The sequence below is a fragment of the Microchirus variegatus genome (assembly GCF_963457635.1).
Source record: "Microchirus variegatus genome assembly, chromosome: 11".
In the NCBI taxonomy this organism is placed as follows: domain Eukaryota; kingdom Metazoa; phylum Chordata; class Actinopteri; order Pleuronectiformes; family Soleidae; genus Microchirus; species Microchirus variegatus.
This window is the reverse complement of record NC_139812.1, coordinates 26,733,550-26,752,776: the sequence shown is the minus strand read 5'-3', so window position 1 is coordinate 26,752,776 and position 19,227 is coordinate 26,733,550. Positions and strand designations below refer to the sequence as shown.

Genomic DNA, 19,227 nt, shown 5'->3' with positions numbered 1-19,227 from the left:
GCTTCACCTGTTATTTGAATACTTAATTTGCCACATTATTTAAATTCAACTCCAAATTGTTAATTCTGGCAATTTTGTGCCCTTGATTTTTGAAATTCCGCGATGTCGCTAACGTTTACCAGTAAAAAATTTCTAAAATTTTCAAATATTTTTTTTAAAAATTACCAATATAAATGGCTTCACCAGTTATTTGAATACTTTATTTGCCAAATTATTGAAATTCAACTCCAAATTGTTAATTCTGGCAATTTTGTGCCATTGATTTTTGAAATTCAGCGATGTCGCTAATGTTTACCAGTAAAAATGTTCAAAAATGTTCAATTAAAAAAAAAAAAAAAAAAAATTACCAATATAAATGGCTTCACCTGTTATTTGAATACTTTATTTGCCAACTTATTTAAATTCAACTCCAAATTGTTGAGTCTGGCAATTTTGTGCCCTTGATTTTTGAAATTCCGCGATGTCGCTAACGTTTACCAGTAAAAAATTTCTAAAATTTTCAAATATTTTTTTTTAAAAATTACCAATATAAATGGCTTCACCTGTTATTTGAATACTTTATTTGCCAAATTATTTAAATTCAACTCCAAATTGTTGATTCTGGCAATTTTGTGCCCTTGATTTTTGAAATTCCGCGATGTTGCTAATGTTAACCAGTAAAAAATGTTTAAAAAAATTCAAAGATTTTTCAAAAAAATTACCAATATAGACGTTTGGCACTTTATTTGCCAAATTATTGAAATTCAACTCCAAATTGTTGATTCTGGCAATTTTGTGCCGTTCATCCACGTCGCCGTTTAATGTGCGAAGGCGTTTACTTCAGAATTCAGCGATGTCGCTAACGTTTACCAGTAAAAAAATGTTTTTCTAAAAAATTATCAATATAGATGGCTTCACCTGTTATTTGAATACTTAATTTGCCACATTATTTAAATTCAACTCCAAATTGTTAATTCTGGCAATTTTGTGCCCTTGATTTTTGAAATTCCGCGATGTCGCTAACGTTTACCAGTAAAAAATTTCTAAAATTTTCAAATATTTTTTTTAAAAATTACCAATATAAATGGCTTTTCCTGTTATTTGAATACTTTATTTGCCAAATTATTCAAATTAAACTCCTAATTGTTGGTTCTGGCAATTTTGCGCCATTCATTCACGTCTGCGTTGATGTGCAAAGGCGTTTACTTCGCGATGTCGCTAACGTTTACCAGTAAAAAAAGTCTTTCAAAAATCAACTCTTGAGATGAACGGGTTATTTTATTTATTTATTATTATCTACAGAATAAATGACACAAAAGAAAACGTCTGTGCTCAATCACGCAGAGATGGAGATGTAACAGCGGCGCTCAATGACGTGTCCACAATTTCCTCCACTCCACATCAGCACTGTTATACGCTGATGACATGCAGCTGTGTGGACGTGTACCGCGTTGTCGTCATGGCGATGGGCCGCGCGCGCGTGTGTGTGTGTCTGTGTGTGTGTGTGTACTGCGGGCCTGCTTCCTATCAACGGCAGTGCAGGCGACTTAATGATTCCAGGCTGGAGATGTTCCTCCCGAGCCAGGAATGGTTTCAAATCCACGTCATTTCGCATTATCCTCGGTAATATAAAGGGAAAGTTTGCAAAGCGTGACTTAAGTGTGTATTTACACGGGGGCAGGGCAGAGGCTTTGCCTCTCGGTGGAGATGTAAACCTCAACGAGTGCTGTCAGAGATAGTCGTCGACCATAAACTTAATTTATTTAGATCTTTTTTTTCTCTGTTTATTTACGTCCCGTTTTGGAGAGAAGCTCCTTCTTTTCAAATAAAAGACACGTTTTTACATTAGAACGGATACAATCTTGACTCGGTCGACTTCCCGATGTTGATGTACTTGACTTTAGTGGCACCGCCGCGCCGTAATTAACTGTCGGCTGTGATTAGCAACTGCAGGATAAATGGCTTAAATGACCTAAAGTGACCTTTCTGTTAAATGAACAATTAGTGAAAGAGATTAGTCGAGAGAAATAAACATTAATTAACTTTCCACATTATTTAATAGCAGCGATGCCTTTGACTAACTTTGAAACATCAACAGTTATCCATAATAACCAAGTGAAGTTTAAAATAAGTCTGATTTTGAACCAAACATAATTCAGTCACACAGTGTGATAATACCGCAGTAAAAAAGTCCACGGTACGATAATTATTGCGATATTTTTGTTAAATACGATTGAAAAGTCAGTTTATTAAATAATTATAATAAACAGAAACAGCAGCATTCCGTTTTAATATCAAGCAACGATGATATAATAAATCAGACGTTTCGATAATCAACTCCAAGTTTTGCTTGTTTGTCGCCTTTGCTTCTTTCCAATTTTAATTTTCTGCCGAAAGACTTTTAATTAGTTGGAGACTCTGTCTTTTCTACATTAAGAACCAATTTATTTACAGTAACCCTTAATCCTGACGTGTTTTCTGATGCAAATACTGTAAAAACATTCCCATAAATCACAACGGTAGCATAATAAAGTGTAACAAAAATGGGCCTAAACAGGTTCCTTGTGGCACCCCACAAATAATCGTACTTCCCCTTTGGCTGTGAAAATGATTTATTTACAGAAACCCAATATTCTGAGATGTTTTCTAAAGCAATTACTGTAAAAATATGCTAATTAATCACAACGGTAGCATAATTAAGTATAAAAAATAGTGGGCCTAAGCAGGATCCTTGTGGCACCCCACTAATAATTGTACTTCCCTGTCGGCTGTAAAACTAGTTTATTTATGTATTTACAGTAACCCATTATTCTGGCGCAAATACTGTAAAAAATATGCTAATTAATCACAACGGTAGCATAATTAACTATAAACAATAGTGGGCCTGAACAGGTTCCTCGTGGCACCCCACTAATAATTGTACTTTCCTGTCGGCTGTAAAACTTTGCAAAATGCATCCAGCTCATTTTCCAGCCCAAACAAAAATGAGTCTTAATGTGTTTTGCAGCTGTGGGCCACCAGGTGGGGCTACTCGCATCGACCTGCCGCTTCATCTGTGTTTGTTGGACAAAACATGGCACATAGGTTTTTTTTTTCTTCAATCGCAGACTGAGTAATCATCAGCTGTGACAAAATTCTGACTAAGAGTTAACATTTAAAAAAAAAAAGAATGGGGCTATTTTATTTTTTCCTCTCTCAATCGTGTGAAGTTTAGAGAGACGTGATGAATAATTTCCTCTCACCCCCACAAACCACTGTGTGGCGCTCTAGTCTCTTTTTTAGTCTCTTCTTCTGTCTTCTATCTTCTCCTTAGGCCATGTTTGCCAGCTACGTCCCTGAAATCATAGAGTTAATAGGAAACCGCAAGAAATATGGTGGTTCCTATAGTGCGGTTAATGGGAGAAAGTAAGTATTCCAGATGGTTCTGCTGTGTTTTCTGTGTGCGGTGGAACCCTCTCTGCATGCCCTTTTTCTTTTTCTTTTTGTTTTGTCTTTCTGTTCCATGCATGTAGGCCATGTTTGCTCGCTACGTGCCAGAAATTGCTGCTCTCATCCTTAATCGGAAGAAATACGGAGGGAGTTATAACTCGACACGAGGCAGAAAGTAAGTTGAAATCCAGACAAGGTGTTGTTGTGTGACTCGAGTGCAAACCCGAGAAGTTTTATAGATTTATAGACAGAAGTACAGTATAGTTACAGAACAGTAAAGTTACACGATGACATCAAGTCGCACTGCGTGACTGGAGACCTTGGCCATTCCAACACACACATGTCCAAACCCCGCTCTTTTGTCTTTAACCTCGAGATTTCCTGACGTCATCTGTGTGCCGACCATTTTCTTCTGTCTTTGTCCTCTTCTGAAACATCATGGAATATAGAGCTTTCATGTGCGTGATGAGAGGAATGTGAGCTAGCTAGCTGTGGAAGTAAACGAAGAAGAAAGTTAGCCAAAAGCCATCTAGCTAGCTCTGGAAGTAAACGAAGAAGAAAGTTTGCCAAAAGCCAGCTAGCTAGCTCTGGAAGTAAACGAAGAAGAAAGTTAGCCAAAAGCCAGGTAGCTAGCTCTGGAAGTAACTGAAGAATAAATTTAGCCAAAAGCCAGCTAGCTAGCTTTGGAAGTAAACAGAGAAGATAGTTAGCCAAAAGCCAGCTAGCTAGCTAGCTCTGGAAGTTAACGAAGAAGAAAGTTAGCCAAAAGCCAGCTAGCTAGCTCTGGAAGTAAACGAAAAAGAAAGTTAGCCAAAAGTCAGCCAGCTAGATCTGGAAATAAACGAAGAAGAAAGTTAGCCAAAAGCCAGCTAGCTTGCTTTGGAAGTAAACAGAGAAGATAGTTAGCCAAAAGCCAGCTAGCTAGCTCTGGAAGTAAACAAAGAAGAAAGTTAGCCAAAAGCCAGCTAGCTAGCTCTGGAAGTAAACGAAGAAGAAAGTTAGCCAAAAGCCACCTAGCTAGCTCTGGAAGTACACGAAGAAGAAAGTTAGCCAAAAGCCAGCTAGCTAGCTCTGGAAGTAAACAAAGAAGAAAGTTAGCCAGCTAGCTAGCTCTGGAAGTAAACAAGGAAGAAAGTTAGCCTAAAGCCAGCTAGCTAGCTCTGGAAGTAACCAAAGAATAAATTTAGCCAAAAGCCAGCTAGCTAGCTCTGGAAGTAAACAGAGAAGATAGTTAGCCAAAAGCCAGCTAGCTAGCTCTGGAAGTAAACAGAGAAGAAAGCATTTGGAATATAGAGATTTCATGACTTCCACGCTGAATGCTAACCTGTGGACTAAAGACACTTTACCTTATACGGGCAAAATTCAAAGACAGAAAAAGTCATGAAACCCCTACTGTTCACTTTTAGGATTTTTCTTTTTCCCCCTCGTGAGAAAATCGATTCAAACATCTGCAAGTGCATTTTTATTGGTGGTGTTTTTTTTTTTTGTTTTTTTTTAAAGCATCATCAATCTCAATCATCGCTGCAGGACAACACTTCCTCTGTTGTTTTGTTTCTGCTTGAATTTGTTCTGCATGTTTAGTGGAATTTAGTGGACTTTTTGGTCCAGCGGTGGACTCACACGTTACGGCTAACCATGTAGCAAGAACTGCTAAAGTGGTTGTTTTTTTGTCAAACAAACTTTAGCAGCTCTTGCTACAGCCAGCTCTGGAAGTAAACAAAGAAGAAAGTTAGTCAAAAGCCAGCTAGCTAGCGCTAGAAGTAAACGACGATGAAAGTTAGCCATAAGCCAGCTAGCTAGCTCTGGAAGTAAACGAAAAAGGAAGTTAGACAAACGCCAGCTACCTGCTCTGAAAGTAAACAAAGAAGAAAGTTAGCCAAAAGCCAGCTAGCTAGCTCTGGACGTAAACAGAGAAGAAAGTTAGCCAAAAGCCAGCTAGCTAGCTCTGGAAGTAAACGAAGAAGGAAGTTAGTCAAAAGCCAGCTAGCTAGCTCTGGAAGTAACTGAAGAAGAAAGTTAACCAAAAGCCAGCTAGGTAGCTCTGGAAGTAAACGAAGAAGAAAGTTAGCCAAAAGCCAGCTAGCTAGCTCTGGAAGTAAAGGAAGCAGAAAGTTAGCCAAAAGCCAGCTAGCTAGCTCTGGGAGTAAACGGAGAAGAAAGTTAGCCAAAAGCCAGCTAGCTATCTCTGGAAGTAAATGAAGACAAAGGTTATTCAAAAGCCAGCCAGCTAGCTCTGGAAGTGAACAAGGAAGAAAGTTAGTCTAAAGCCAGCTAGCTAGCTCTGAAAGTAACCGAAGAAGAAAGTTAGCCAAAAGCCAGCTAGCTAGCTCTGGAAGTAAACAGAGAAGAAAGTTAGCCAAAAGCTAGTTAGCTAGCTCTGGAAGTAAACAGAGAAGAAAGTTGTCGTATTTGCTCGTGAGGAATAGCAATAGCATTTTTAGCTGAGTCGTGTTGTCATCCGTTTGTTTCTTTTTTATAGGAGCAGAATATTTGTTAGTTTTAAAAGGGAGTTTTTTCACTCTCGGACCAATCAGTGCCAGGCCGTCTGTTGAAAAAACGAGTAGAGTCGAGCCGCGCTAGAACTGCGTAGCGGCTAAGCGCCATTGTTGTATTTTGGCTAATGCCCGTTGTCCGACGAGGCGAGGAAACGTCCCTCAGTACAGTCGGACAATGCCGTGACGTGTGAGTCCACCGTAGCTGCATCACTCTGGCATGTTCTCAACGATCTGCTTTGTATAAAAACCTAAAACCCTCTATCCTCATCACGTCATCTGTCGCTGCTCACGTCATCGCACCATCAATGCTTGACACGACTCTGGCCCTGATCTTCAGTCGGCTCCCACACCCTGAATGCTGGACGCCTCACCTTCCATTCGGAGGCTTCTCGGTTGCTCTTTGGCTTGTTTTTTGTCTGCTTGATTCTTGGTGTTTTTGTGCTCGTGTGCTGATGCTGCTGCTGCTGCTGCTGGTGGAGTTTTGCCTCCAGTGTATCCTGTTATTTCATGTCTTCTGTGTGTCATTATACCTCCTGTTGCCGAGGTTTGCCGTGCACTGTGTGAAGTGAGCGCGACGCTCTGTTTGCACAGGATTACCACAGCGCTTATTGTGCAGCGCTGTTCTCTTTCCCCTGCGGCTCAAACCTTACTGACATTCAGCACACAGGTTTATTTGGATCCAATTGTGGTTTTGGTGTCCAGATCAGGGAGGGTAGACTCTTTTCTTCTTCCTCTTCGTCTTCTTCTTTTCTTGGCATCTGCTCCTCTTCTGTCTCCGTCTCACTCCGTTTGTCTTTTCCAAAGACGTCTCCCAGAGCTTTCAGCGGGGAGTGTTCCAGGGAGTCAATAAAAGATGGAGACGTTAGGGGGGAAAAGAGGCCTTTGTTCGATAATGTTTGCCTGTCATTGGGATAAGATGGATGAAATGTTATGTTTGGCTGCAGCGATCTCGGCCCAGACTGAGATGGTTGTTGAGAGAAACCCTTCATTTTTTCCCCCTTAAGCCTGATTTAAGCTCCGTTGCTTGACACTTTTAATAATTGTTGCATGACAAAAACAGAGTTGCGCAACGTTTTCGATTTAAACTCGTCTCTGTAGAAACCACACACTCTCCTGTCCTGATTTAATGAAGGAATTATTATGAATGTAATTTTACTGAAAGGACAATGCTAGCGCTGCTCACTGCCTCTGTTAAACCAATGAAGAGAGCAATACGGGCAGTAAATTAGCGACATAGCATCCACAAAATACACAATTTTGGTAGGTCAATACATTTTCCTGTCAATGAAACACAGTTGGTAGGCAGGTGATTGCTAAATGTAGCAACTAGCGTGACGTTAGCCTAAAGCCAGCTAACTAGCGCTGGAAGTAAACGGAGAAGAAACTTAACCAAAAGCCAGCTAGCTAGCTCTGGAAGTAAACGACGAAGAAAGTTAGCCAAAAGCCAGCTAGCTAGCTCTAGAAGTAAACAAAGAAGAACGTTAGCCACAATCCAGCTAGCTAGCTCTGGAAGTAAACAAAGACAAAAGTTAGCCAGAAGCCAGCTAGCTAGCTCTCGAAGTCACCAAAGAAGAAAGTTAGCCAAAAGCCAGCAAGCTAGCTCTGGAAGTAAACGAAGAAGAAAGTTAGCCAAAATCCAGCTAGCTAGTTCTGAAAGTAACCGAAGAAGAAATTTAGCCAAAAGCCAGGTATCTAGCTCTGGAAGTAAACGAAGAAGAAAGTTAGCCAAAAGACAGCTAGCTAGCTCTGGAAGTAAACTAAGAAGAATGTTGGCCAAAAGCCAGCTAGCTAGCTCTGGAAGTAAACAGAGTAGAAAGTTAGCCAAAATCAAGCTAGCTAGCTCTGGAAGTAAACAAAGACGAAAGTTAGCCAGAAGCCAGCTAGCTAGCTCTTGAAGTCATCGAAGACGAAAAGTTAGCCAAAATCCAGCTAGCTAGCTCTGGAAGTAAACGAGAAGAAAGTCATGGTTTCGTCTGTTTGTTTCTTCTCTATAGCAGCAGAATATTTGTTAGTTTGAAAGATTTAAAATGACTGTATGTTTGTGATATCGTCATTGGACACAAACAAAGGTGATACCGTGCCATCCCGAATAGCTAAAAGCAAAAGCTAGCTAGCTAAACCAGTCTTGACTCCCAAAGTGCAGCGTCAAACACACATCGGAGTAGAGACGTCGCGAATAATCACGTAGATGTTTGGCGTTCACGTGGATTGGACCCGAAGCGTAGCGTAAACATTGTTTGTCGTGTGGGTTTTTCGGTCCGGACGCTGGGATTGAGTGCGCTATTGTTTAGCAGCTGTCATCACACGCAAATCGTGGAAATGAGATTAGGAGATTGCACGTGTCCAACTGATCACAGCGCTCAACAAACACATGAGGTCATAGAGTGTTTCTAACGCGACCCTCGCTCGCTGCGTCTCCGCCCGGCTTCTGTCATGTGAAACGGGCCTCGGAGGCTGTTTGGAAGTGAGAGCGTCTCATTGGATCCATACCGACGTTCTGTTTGATGCTAGCGTTGCTTACAGTACCCTGTGCAGCGTAGCGTACAAGCGTGAGCGCAGTGACAGCTCTCGGCCCGAGTTCGCGGACGCAATAATGACAACTGTTGCACTCTGTTGGCGCCCCCCGCTCTCGGGGGGGGGGGGCGGGGGGCTCTGCGGTTTCCATTATACATTCATGGTTTCCATTAGCGTCGACTTTAGCGGATCGAGGGCCTGGCACAGAGACAACAGCTTCAACCCTGGCTGAACTCCGACATACACCTTGGGAAGCGAGCGGTGTCGCTCTCGAAGTGTTATCGCACAACCAGGACACGAGCGTGTGCTTGCTAAATGAGGCTAGCAGTTTAGAAACAGTTTGCGCAAAAGTGACGCGACAAATTGCGTCCGGTGTGAACACAGCATTACTGTACAACTGGCTACTACTTCATGGACATATAGCTATGTTGTTTTTATGTACTAAATATCGCTAAATGGACTAGATTAGCTTGCTAGTAGCAAACCTAGCTGTAACGCTAACATTTACGACCACTGACTTGTGAAGTTTTGTGGAAAATGGAACATAAGCATAATGACGTCTTTCCCATTTCCCAACTTCCGACTTCCGAGATAAACTGTACGATATACTTTAGCTTTAGCTTGTACTCTTAGCTTTAGCTTCCCGAAGTTTCACTTAATCATAGCGTTTTATGATGGAAGATGGAAGTTCCTTTAGAAATTGGTGCGTTTATGTGGATCATTATGGGTAATTTAATGCTAATTTAAAGCAAATATTAGCAGAGCATAGCCACATTGCTACATCTGTGCCAATTACCTCACCTAGCGCTAATGCCGACCCCAAATTTTATTTTTTAGAACACATTAAATATTGAAGTTGTTCTACTAGAAGTACGTGAGGAAACATTTGTGATTGTGTGTCATCACAGTTGTTATTTAAGGTGTTTTTTATCAGAATTTAAGTTTGCGATCATGCGATTCTTACAGGAAGTGACATCACAGACGTAAGGATTAGAGCAGTATTAAACTGTTGCTGATGTTTGAGCCCTTTTTGTGTGTTTGTTCATCATGACTGCATGCTGCGCACGTGTAAATGCATGCTGTGTAATATCCGTTTGTCGTCGTTGTCAGGTTTGGTTTTCTTGTGTTGAGAAAAACGCAAATCTACGACCTTGAAACTATGTGTACTATCTATATTTGGGAAGTTTTTCTTGTTATTCAATTGCTTAGAACTTATCAATCCTGACCAGAAACCTTTATTTTTGTATATTTGTATAACCTCAAACCTGAGCCACACATGCTAACGACCCCGTCTCCCTGACATTCGTTCGTTGCCGCGGTTACTGCTCATTTTCCCTAAATGCTCATAAATAACTCGTAAACAACACTTAATACCCAGCGCTCAGCCGGCGTGACCAAACCTGAGTCGCTCGTGCCAGCCTGATTATTCTGGTCGGCGGTCAAACTGCGACGACTCATCTGCGTTATTCCTTTTCCTCTTTTGCAGCCAGACAATTATCCCGGGATTAAATCGGCTGTCTCTCTTTGTGGACAGGATTTACGGTAGAGGAAGTTCAAATTTAATGACGTCTATTAAGTTGAAACATCATTTCGCGGGAACATTTTCTGGCTTAAAATCAAATTATTTCGTCGGATCGCCGAAAAAAAAAGGAATTAGCTAATATATTGGTATTTATGTATATTATTATATTATAGTGCTGTGCAAAAGGTTAACGCGCATTTACAGGCTAGCTCTGTTAGCTGCTTTAGCTCCTTTTAGAGCCGTTAGAGCGCCTACAGTGGAACTGGAGCGGTTTGTTTATGAAAGGAAAAGAGCAGCGCTAACAAATAACATTAGAATACCTGTGTACTGCGTACGTGTGCCTCTGTTTTTAAAGTTTAGCGTTACTTTACAGACTAAACAAGACTTAAACATGACGTCACGCGCGTCTTTTTCTGGTCAGTCGTCATGGAACCGCGTCATGCGCTAACGTTGACGCCGTTTACGCGTTAGCGTTTGACAGCACTATTATATTATATTTATATATTATATTGGTATAGATCAATTGATTGGATTAGCTTAATGCACATCATGCTCTACATCTTCCTCTCTGTTTTTGGTGTAGCATAACAGCGCCACCTACAGGCCTGATAGTTAAAGGGCCAGTACACGTAAAAACAAGTTTTTGATAATTGGCAAATTTTTTTTTAATTCTAACCCTTGACTTTTTGTCTGTACGACCAATTTTTTTTTCTTTGGGAAAAACGATGATGTCGTAGCTCCGCCTCTTGCTCTTGCGTTTCGATTTCACCGCTTTCGTCGCCGTGCTTTTCTACGTCTTGTGTTGGGAGTTTTTACTTAATGCACATCATGCTCCGCATCGTCCTCTTTGTTTTTGGTGCAGCATAACGGCGCCACCTACAGGCCTGACAGCGTTTAGAGTCATTTATTATTTCCTTTCCTTTAAAAAAATTCCATGTTTATGGAAATCTTTTTCAAGTCCGGGGACAGAGCGAGGCGAAGTAAACGCGCCGGCTTATTATGTTTTATTAACCGCCGAGTTGTTTAAAAGACGCGATATCCGCGCCGGTCGTCGCTCAAGGTCGCGGCACAAATCCCTCCGGTTCCGTAATCAAACTTTTTTTAAAGCCGCACGAGCCAAATAATAAACTTAATGAGCGCTCGTGCTCGGAGAAGAAGGGCATCTGGATTCGGCCGAGGAGAGGAAAAACATGACTGATGTTTTTTCAGTCTGGCGAAACGAGAGACGCCCGCGTGCGTGCCAGACGCTGCCGGCTGCCCGCAGACATCTCAGCTCGTCAAGCTCGTACGACCGCGCGCTTCCCGTTTGCTCGACTGTTGGCCGGCCGCGCGACAATTACGTCCCGCTCGTTAGATTCTCCTCAAAGAGCAACGACATCTGCGAGGAGCGTCGCTACGACCCGCGACGTCCGCGAGCTCCGACGCGTTGCCCTCGCTTCCGCCAAGTCCGCTTCGCTTTCCGCCCGAGACGCTCGGACGATCCGAGCTGCGGTTCTCAAAAAAAAAAAACGAAAGTGTCTCTGTTTCTTTTCAAACCCGTCAGACAGAGTCAGACTCCGCTAACGCTCCGTGGACGTCGACCCGTAACGGTCGACGTCCACGTTAGCCAGAACTTCCCTTTTTTTGAGTGTAACGCCACGATAATAGGACTGAGGGAAAACCTGTCATAACAAATCCCGTCTGACGATAAGACGTTAGACCGTGAATAAATGTGACTTCTCTCTCTTCTATAATTCCGGCAGAGTAACCTCATACCCGCTCGGCCGTCCAGCGCCGAGACGCTCGGGGGGGAACGACTCGCTTCGATCGTCTCCTGGCGTAAACAGTGGATGAGGCCGTTTGTCGCGGCACAGATTGCTTTTACGGGGTCCAGAGGGTAATTTAGAGTGTCCACATTAATCCAGGACAATATCAGACCAGGGCTGGATTACACTGGTGACATGTTACCAGCAGAGGGTCCTAAATTCTCGGGATTAGTTCCTAATCTGTGAGATACTGTGTAATGGGGATGGTTAATGGGGTTTTGTTCCCACAAGTAGCTAATAGATAACATAAATAGCTAACATAAATAGCTAGTAATTGGGGGCTGTAGCTACCTGCTTATTACCAGCTTATAACCCAATAATACACTAAAATTCACCATATAGAAACCAGGTAAATACCCAGAATGTTTATTTACACTTATTGGTCTGTATCCAGTAATGTCCAATACACATTTAACAAGCTTAGTCGCTCCTGGATTAAAACTATCAACTGTAATTCACTGCGGGGGCCGCCAGAAATGTTTCTGCGGGCCCCCATTGGCCCCCGGGCCGCACTTTGAGAACCAATGATCTAGAAAAAACCTTGTGGATCTGTATAGAACTTTACCTTTGTATAGCTTTTACCATCTCACACAAACATGAGTGAACATTGTCACTCATGTTCAATGGGACTGAACTGTATTGCATTTACCCCAAATTTGACCCCACATCTTAAATCCAGGTCAGATCCCAATGAAATTTAGTACAATGGTAGCGAGTCCATTCCTGCACACGCGTACCAAATTTTGTCCAAATCCGATAAATTTTGCTCACTGTAAGAGATTTAAATTGTAGATTGTTAGCATTAAATGTAATTGGAGCATATTTGGGTTCGATCAGTTACCCGTCACACAATGAAATTCGGATTGATCCGTCAAAAAAACTGTGGACAGGAACTTCCAGATAAAGCCGCCGTCTGTTCCGCATCTAACGCGGAGCGTACGGTAAAGCGAAGCCTTCGGTCTCGTTAGAAACCTTAATGTGAAGCGCGTCACAGCTGCACCAAAACCCGTTAATCTAACCCTTGATCGTTTTCTTGCCTTCGGTGCAATCGGAGGACAAACGGGGTCAACTTCAAAAAAAAAAAAAAGCGCACTAATCCGTGCCGTGGTATTTCCCTGCTGCTGTAATCACGGCGCTGAAAAAAACGGCTCGGCCCGAGTCCTGCCAAGGATCTGTCAAAAGAATCTGAGGTCCTGTTTAGAGTTTGTGTGTCGACCACAGGCCCTTTCACATCACTTTGAACGTCCTAAGTAATGTTCTGTGTAAAAAAAAAGTGCAAGCATATTGATGTACATGTCTTTGTCAACATCCATTGGGCTCACGGAGACGGGGGGGGTTTGGGCGGTGGTTTGGCCGAGGGGACGCAATGAGGATGACGGAGCGACCACTGTGGCCTCTGTGATTGGATCTGATTTTCTAAAGTGGCTCAGGGTTGAGTGTTTGATTGCACTTGTCTTGCAGAGTTTAACCACTTTCGTGACATGGGGGGGTAAAATATTCACTTATATGGCAAAAAAGATATAATTCACTTACCCGCGCGCTTTGAAACAACATTTCTTTGACGTGTATATAGCGGTCTATATTTGAGTTAGAGTGCTTTGGTTTAACTGATTATCTCTGGGAGAAATGCCAGTGTCTGCAGTGATTAATGTCGCCCACTCAAGATGATTTTCCTTCCCCCCCCTCCTTTCCTTTCCTTTACTTCCCTTCCTTGCTTCCTTGCTTCCTTCCTCGCAGGCATATTGTGGTCTGTGGTCATATTACCCTCGAGAGTGTCTCCAACTTCCTCAAAGACTTCCTACACAAGGACAGGGATGATGTCAATGTTGAAATTGTTTTTCTCCATAAGTAAGTCGACCCTCCCGCACTTTCCACATGTAGCTTAGCGCTCGACGCGACGCAACATTTGACCTGACGTCTTCTTTATCTCTGTGTGTGTGTGTGTGTGTGTTTGCTAGTATCTCCCCTAATCTTGAGCTGGAAGCCTTGTTCAAACGCCACTTTACGCAAGTGGAGTTCTACCAGGGATCTGTTCTCAACCCTCACGATCTGGCCCGAGTGAAGGTAAAGACTACTGTTGTCCAAGTGAAGTTTTAACCACCTTTTTAGGCATAAAACAGGTTATATGGGTGTCTAATATTGGTGGGAAGCTTTAGGAACCCCCCGAATTTAATTCTATGTTGGATTTTGACCCAAATTTAGCCGCTTCAGAGTCGTTCTGATGGATAAATGTCTTGTTTTGGGGAGATTTGGGTCCGTCTCTACTGCCCCCTACTGTCTGTTAGCGGAAAGCTAGCCTCGCAAGATCAGGGTCGCCGACCCAGAGTCCTCGGAATCCTGGTTCTTGCAAGAAACACAAATTGCTACCGAGTTCAGGGACCGGCTATAAGATCGAGACAGTGCTAGCGTCAGTTTTAGACATTTATCGCGAAAGAGGCGGCAAAAAAGAAGCAGAAGAGAAAACCGTGCGTCCGAGGAAGCGAAGAAGAGGTAACATCGGACGGGATTTTTTTCTAAGCTTTTACAGTGAGGAGTGGGAATCTTCAGGAACCCCCATTTAATTCTATGTTGGATTTTGACCCAAATTTAGCCGCTTCAGAGTCGTCCTGATGGATAAATGTCTTGTTTTGGGGAGATTTGGGTCCGTCTCTACTGCCCCCTACTGTCTGTTAGCGGAACGCTAGCCTCGCAAGATCAGGGTCGCCGACCCGGAGTCCTCGGAATCCTGGTTCTCGCAAGAAACACAATTTGCTACCGAGTACAGGGAATCGGCTGTAAGATCGAGACAGTGCTAGCGTTATTTTATACGTTTGTCGTGAAAGAGACGGCGAAAAAGAAGCAGAAATGTCCGAGGAAGCGAAGAAGAGGTAACATCGGACGGGATTTTTTTCTAAGCTTTTACAGTGAGGAGTGGGAATCTTCAGGAACCCCCATTTAATTCTATGTTGGATTTTGACCCAAATTTAGCCGCTTCAGAGTCGTTCTGATGGATAAATGTCCTGTTTTGGGGAGATTTGGGTCCGTCTCTGCTGCCCCCTACTGTCTGTTAGCGGGAAAGCTAGCCTCGCAAGATCAGGGTCGCCGACCCAGAGTCCTCGGAATCCTGGTTCTCGCAAGAAACACAAATTGCTACCGAGTACAGGGAATCGGCTATAAGATCGAGACAGTGCTAGCGTCAGTTTTAGACATTTATCGCGAAAGAGGCGGCAAAAAAGAAGCAGAAGAGAAAACCGTGCGTCCGAGGAAGCGAAGAAGAGGTAACATCGGACGGGATTTTTTTCTAAGCTTTTACAGTGAGGAGTGGGAATCTTCAGGAACCCCCATTTAATTCTATGTTGGATTTTGACCCAAATTTAGCCGCTTCAGAGTCGTCCTGATGGATAAATGTCTTGTTTTGGGGAGATTTGGGTCCGTCTCTACTGCCCCCTACTGTCTGTTAGCGGAACGCTAGCCTCGCAAGATCAGGGTCGCCGACCCGGAGTCCTCGGAATCCTGGTTCTCGCAAGAAACACAATTTGCTACCGAGTACAGGGAATCGGCTGTAAGATCGAGACAGTGCTAGCGTTATTTTATACGTTTGTCGTGAAAGAGACGGCGAAAAAGAAGCAGAAATGTCAGAGGAAGCGAAGAAGAGGTAACATCGGACGGGATTTTTTTCTAAGCTTTTACAGTGAGGAGTGGGAATCTTCAGGAACCCCCATTTAATTCTATGTTGGATTTTGACCCAAATTTAGCCGCTTCAGAGTCGTTCTGATGGATAAATGTCCTGTTTTGGGGAGATTTGGGTCCGTCTCTGCTGCCCCCTACTGTCTGTTAGCGGGAAAGCTAGCCTCGCAAGATCAGGGTCGCCGACCCAGAGTCCTCGGAATCCTGGTTCTCGCAAGAAACACAAATTGCTACCGAGTACAGGGAATCGGCTATAAGATCGAGACAGTGCTAGCGTCAGTTTTAGACGTTTATCGTGAAAGAGGCGGCAAAAAAGAAGCAGAAGAGAAAACAGTTCGTCCGAGGAAGCGAAGAAGAGGAAACATCGGACTAGATTCTTTCAAAGTTTTTACAGTGAGGAGTGGGAATCTTTAGAAACCCCCCCAATTTAATTCTATGTTGTATTTTGACCCAAATTTAGCCGCTTCAGAGTCATTCTGATGGATAAATGTCTTGTTTTGGGGAGATTTGGGTCCGTCTCTACTGCCCCCTACTCTCTGTTAACGGAAAGCTAGCCTCGCAAGATCAGGGTCGCCGCCTCGGAGTCCTCGGAATCCTTGTTCTCGCAAGAAACACAAATTGCTACCGAGTACAGGGACCGGCTATAAGATCAAGACAGTGCTAGCGTTATTTTATACGTTTGTCGTGAAAGAGACGGCGAAAAAGAAGCAGAAATGTCCGAGGAAGCGAAGAAGAGGTAACATCGGACGGGATTTTTTTCTAAGCTTTTACAGTGAGGAGTGGGAATCTTCAGGAACCCCCATTTAATTCTATGTTGGATTTTGACCCAAATTTAGCCGCTTCAGAGTCGTTCTGATGGATAAATGTCTTGTTTTGGGGAGATTTGGGTCCGTCTCTACTGCCCCCTACTGTCTGTTAGCGGAACGCTAGCCTCGCAAGATCAGGGTCGCCGACCCGGAGTCCTCGGAATCCTGGTTCTCGCAAGAAACACAAATTGCTACCGAGTTCAGTGACCGGCTATAAGATCGAGACAGTGCTTGCGTCAGTTTTAGACGTTTATCGTGAAAGAGGCGGCGAAAAAGAAGCAGAAGAGAAAACCGTGCGTCCGAGGAAGCAAAGAAGAGGTAACATCGGACGGGATTTTTTTCTAAGCTTTTACAGTGAGGAGTGGGAATCTTCAGGAACCCCCATTTAATTCTATGTTGGATTTTGACCCAAATTTAGCCGCTTCAGAGTCGTTCTGATGGACAAATGTCTCGTTTTGGGGAGATTTGGGTCCGTCTCTGCTGCCCCCTACTGTCTGTTAGCGGAAAGCTAGCCTCGCAAGATCAGGGTCGCCGACCCAGAGTCCTCAGAATCCTGGTTCTCGCAAGAAACACAAATTGCTACCGAGTACAGGGAATCGGCTATAAGATCGAGACAGTGCTAGCGTCATTTTATACGTTTATCGTGAAAGAGGCGGCGAAAAAGAAGCAGAAGAGAAAACCGTTCGTCCGAGGAAGCAAAGAAGAGGAACTATCAGAATGGATTTATCTCTACTGCCCCCTATTGTCTGTTGGCGGAAAGCTAGCCTCGCAAGACTCGGGTCGCTGACCCGGAGTCCTCGGAATCGAGAGGTCTCGCGAAGTCCTGGTTCTCGCAAGAATCACAAATTGCTACCGAGTTCAGTGACCGGCTATAAGATCGAGACAGTGCTAGCGTCAGTTTTAGACGTTTATCGTGAAAGAGGCGGCAAAAAAGAAGCAGAAGAGAAAACCGTGCATCCGAGGAAGCCAAAAAAGAGGAAACATCGGACTAGATTCTTTCAAAGTTTTTACAGTGAGGGGTGGGAATCTTTAGGAACCCCCCAATTTAATTCTATGTTGGATTTTGACCCAAATTTAGCCGCTTCAGAGTCGCTCTGATGGATAAATGTCCTGTTTTGGGGAGATTTGCGGCCGTCTCTACTGCCCCCAACTGTCTGTTAGCGGAAAGCTAGCCTCGCAAGATCAGGGTCGCCGCTCCGGAGTCTTAGGAATCGGGAGGCCTCGCGAAGTCCTGGTTCTCGCAAGAAATGCGAATTGCTACCGAGTACAGGGATCGGCTATAAGATCGAGACAGTGCTAGCGTTATTTTAGACGAAGAGAAAACCGTTGTTGGAGGAGGAAGCGAAGAAGAGGAAACATCGGACTGGATTTTATTTCAAAGTTTTTACAACAGTGAGGATAAAGCGGTAGACGATGGATGGATGTTTGCGTCAGTGCCGTAAAAATATGTACTGTAGGCGGAGCTACGTAAGATAAAAAGGTGGGAAATCGACCGCAAAAGGTTTCCGCTTCCGAGCATCATGATAATCGTCTCCGCCTGGATTTTACGGCTGTAGAATGGTCCAAAAAATGTCCGAACTTACTCAAGCGTTAAGGAATTTGTTCTGGCAAACACAAACAATTGTTGTTCTTTGACACTTTGTTTCCTCCGCAGATCGAGTCAGCAGATGCCTGTTTGATCCTGGCCAATAAATACTGTGCAGATCCCGACGCCGAAGACGCCTCCAACATCATGAGGTATTTAGTTATGTTATTATTATTTTGCAAAAGTTTTGGTGTAAATCTGCCAAATTTAGATCATTATTCACTATTATCTGCCTGGTTTCTGTCTTTTAGGGTCATCTCGATCAAGAACTACCATCCCAAGATCAGAATAATCACGCAGATGCTCCAGTATCACAACAAGGTAAGATAAATAAACCAAAACAGGCCCAATATGGGAACACACTTGACTCCAGAACTCTGCTTCTAACCTTTTATAGTCTGTTTAAAGGACCAGTGTGTGGGATTAAGCTCTATCTCGGGGTGGAGTTGCATATTTCAGTTAGCTTTAGGCAACTGGACTCTTAAGTTTCAAGACATTTCACCCCGAGATAGAGTGAAATGTATATATACTACTATTGGGGGGCCCCTGATCACCAGGGGCCCCCCAATAGTGAGAGAAAAAAGATATTTTAATATATTAAATAAATCTGGATATCTTTAGATATATTCAGATATATAAATAGTGTTGAGTTGAAGTTATTTGGTTTTATTTTGTAGAAAATCAACCATTTGCTCTCCCCGAACAAATTAAATTCATCTTAGGGCCCCATAAAGGCTTGGGTCGGCCCTGCTAAGAAACTTTTTGCTGAGACAAACTTTAATGGTTCATTCCTGGGGAACAAAAATGTGATTTTTAATTCTATATTACACTCTGTTGATAGATGCCCCTCCCCCCCAAATTCTACCCACTGGACCTTTAATCCGTTAAAATAACCTTTAGAAGTTGAAATAGACGTTTATTTGGCTTAAAGGTGCCATATGTAAATATGGCACCAACCCAAAATACCGAGGTCTTTTAGGTTTAGTTTTCTGACCTAACTGGCAACCCGTGGTTGCTCGGCAGCTGAGACTCTACTGACTGCAATGATTGGTAGACGGCGGTAGGTGGCGCCACATGACGCCAAAACATGATTTCAAAACATAAACATGATTTGCAGTCTGCAAAATATTTTTTTCAATGCAAATATTTTAGATGTACTGTTGTTGTTGGTGAGTTCAGTTTGTTATATGAACATTAATATATATTATATTATATATATTATTATAAAACAAAACAAAAATATATGACAACAATGTGATTTACGATACAAAGAAAGTGCAGTTTTTTTGGGTTTTTAAAACACCAGATTGTGACTCTGTCGTATCACTGCATCTTTAAAAACAAAGCGCTATTCAAGTAGTTGAATATTCTAATCTCCAGTCAGTGTGTTGAGATGCATTCAAGAAACCTCGTAAAATTCCAGCAC

General features: G+C 43.0%; 1 protein-coding gene across 2 annotated transcripts in view; it reads left to right on the top strand.

Annotated features, from left to right (window-relative positions):
- kcnma1a (potassium large conductance calcium-activated channel, subfamily M, alpha member 1a) overlaps window positions 1–19,227 on the top strand; it is a gene marked incomplete at both ends in the record, with an annotated part of 217,230 nt that overhangs the window by 119,451 nt on the left and 78,552 nt on the right. For both annotated transcript variants that reach the window (XM_083897754.1, XM_083897755.1), the window contains 5 exons: window positions 3,293–3,384; window positions 13,482–13,592; window positions 13,703–13,808; window positions 17,871–17,953; window positions 18,053–18,122. In XM_083897754.1, coding sequence (XP_083753880.1) covers window positions 3,293–3,384; window positions 13,482–13,592; window positions 13,703–13,808; window positions 17,871–17,953; window positions 18,053–18,122 — 462 coding nt within the window. The remainder of the gene's footprint in view (window positions 1–3,292; window positions 3,385–13,481; window positions 13,593–13,702; window positions 13,809–17,870; window positions 17,954–18,052; window positions 18,123–19,227) is intronic.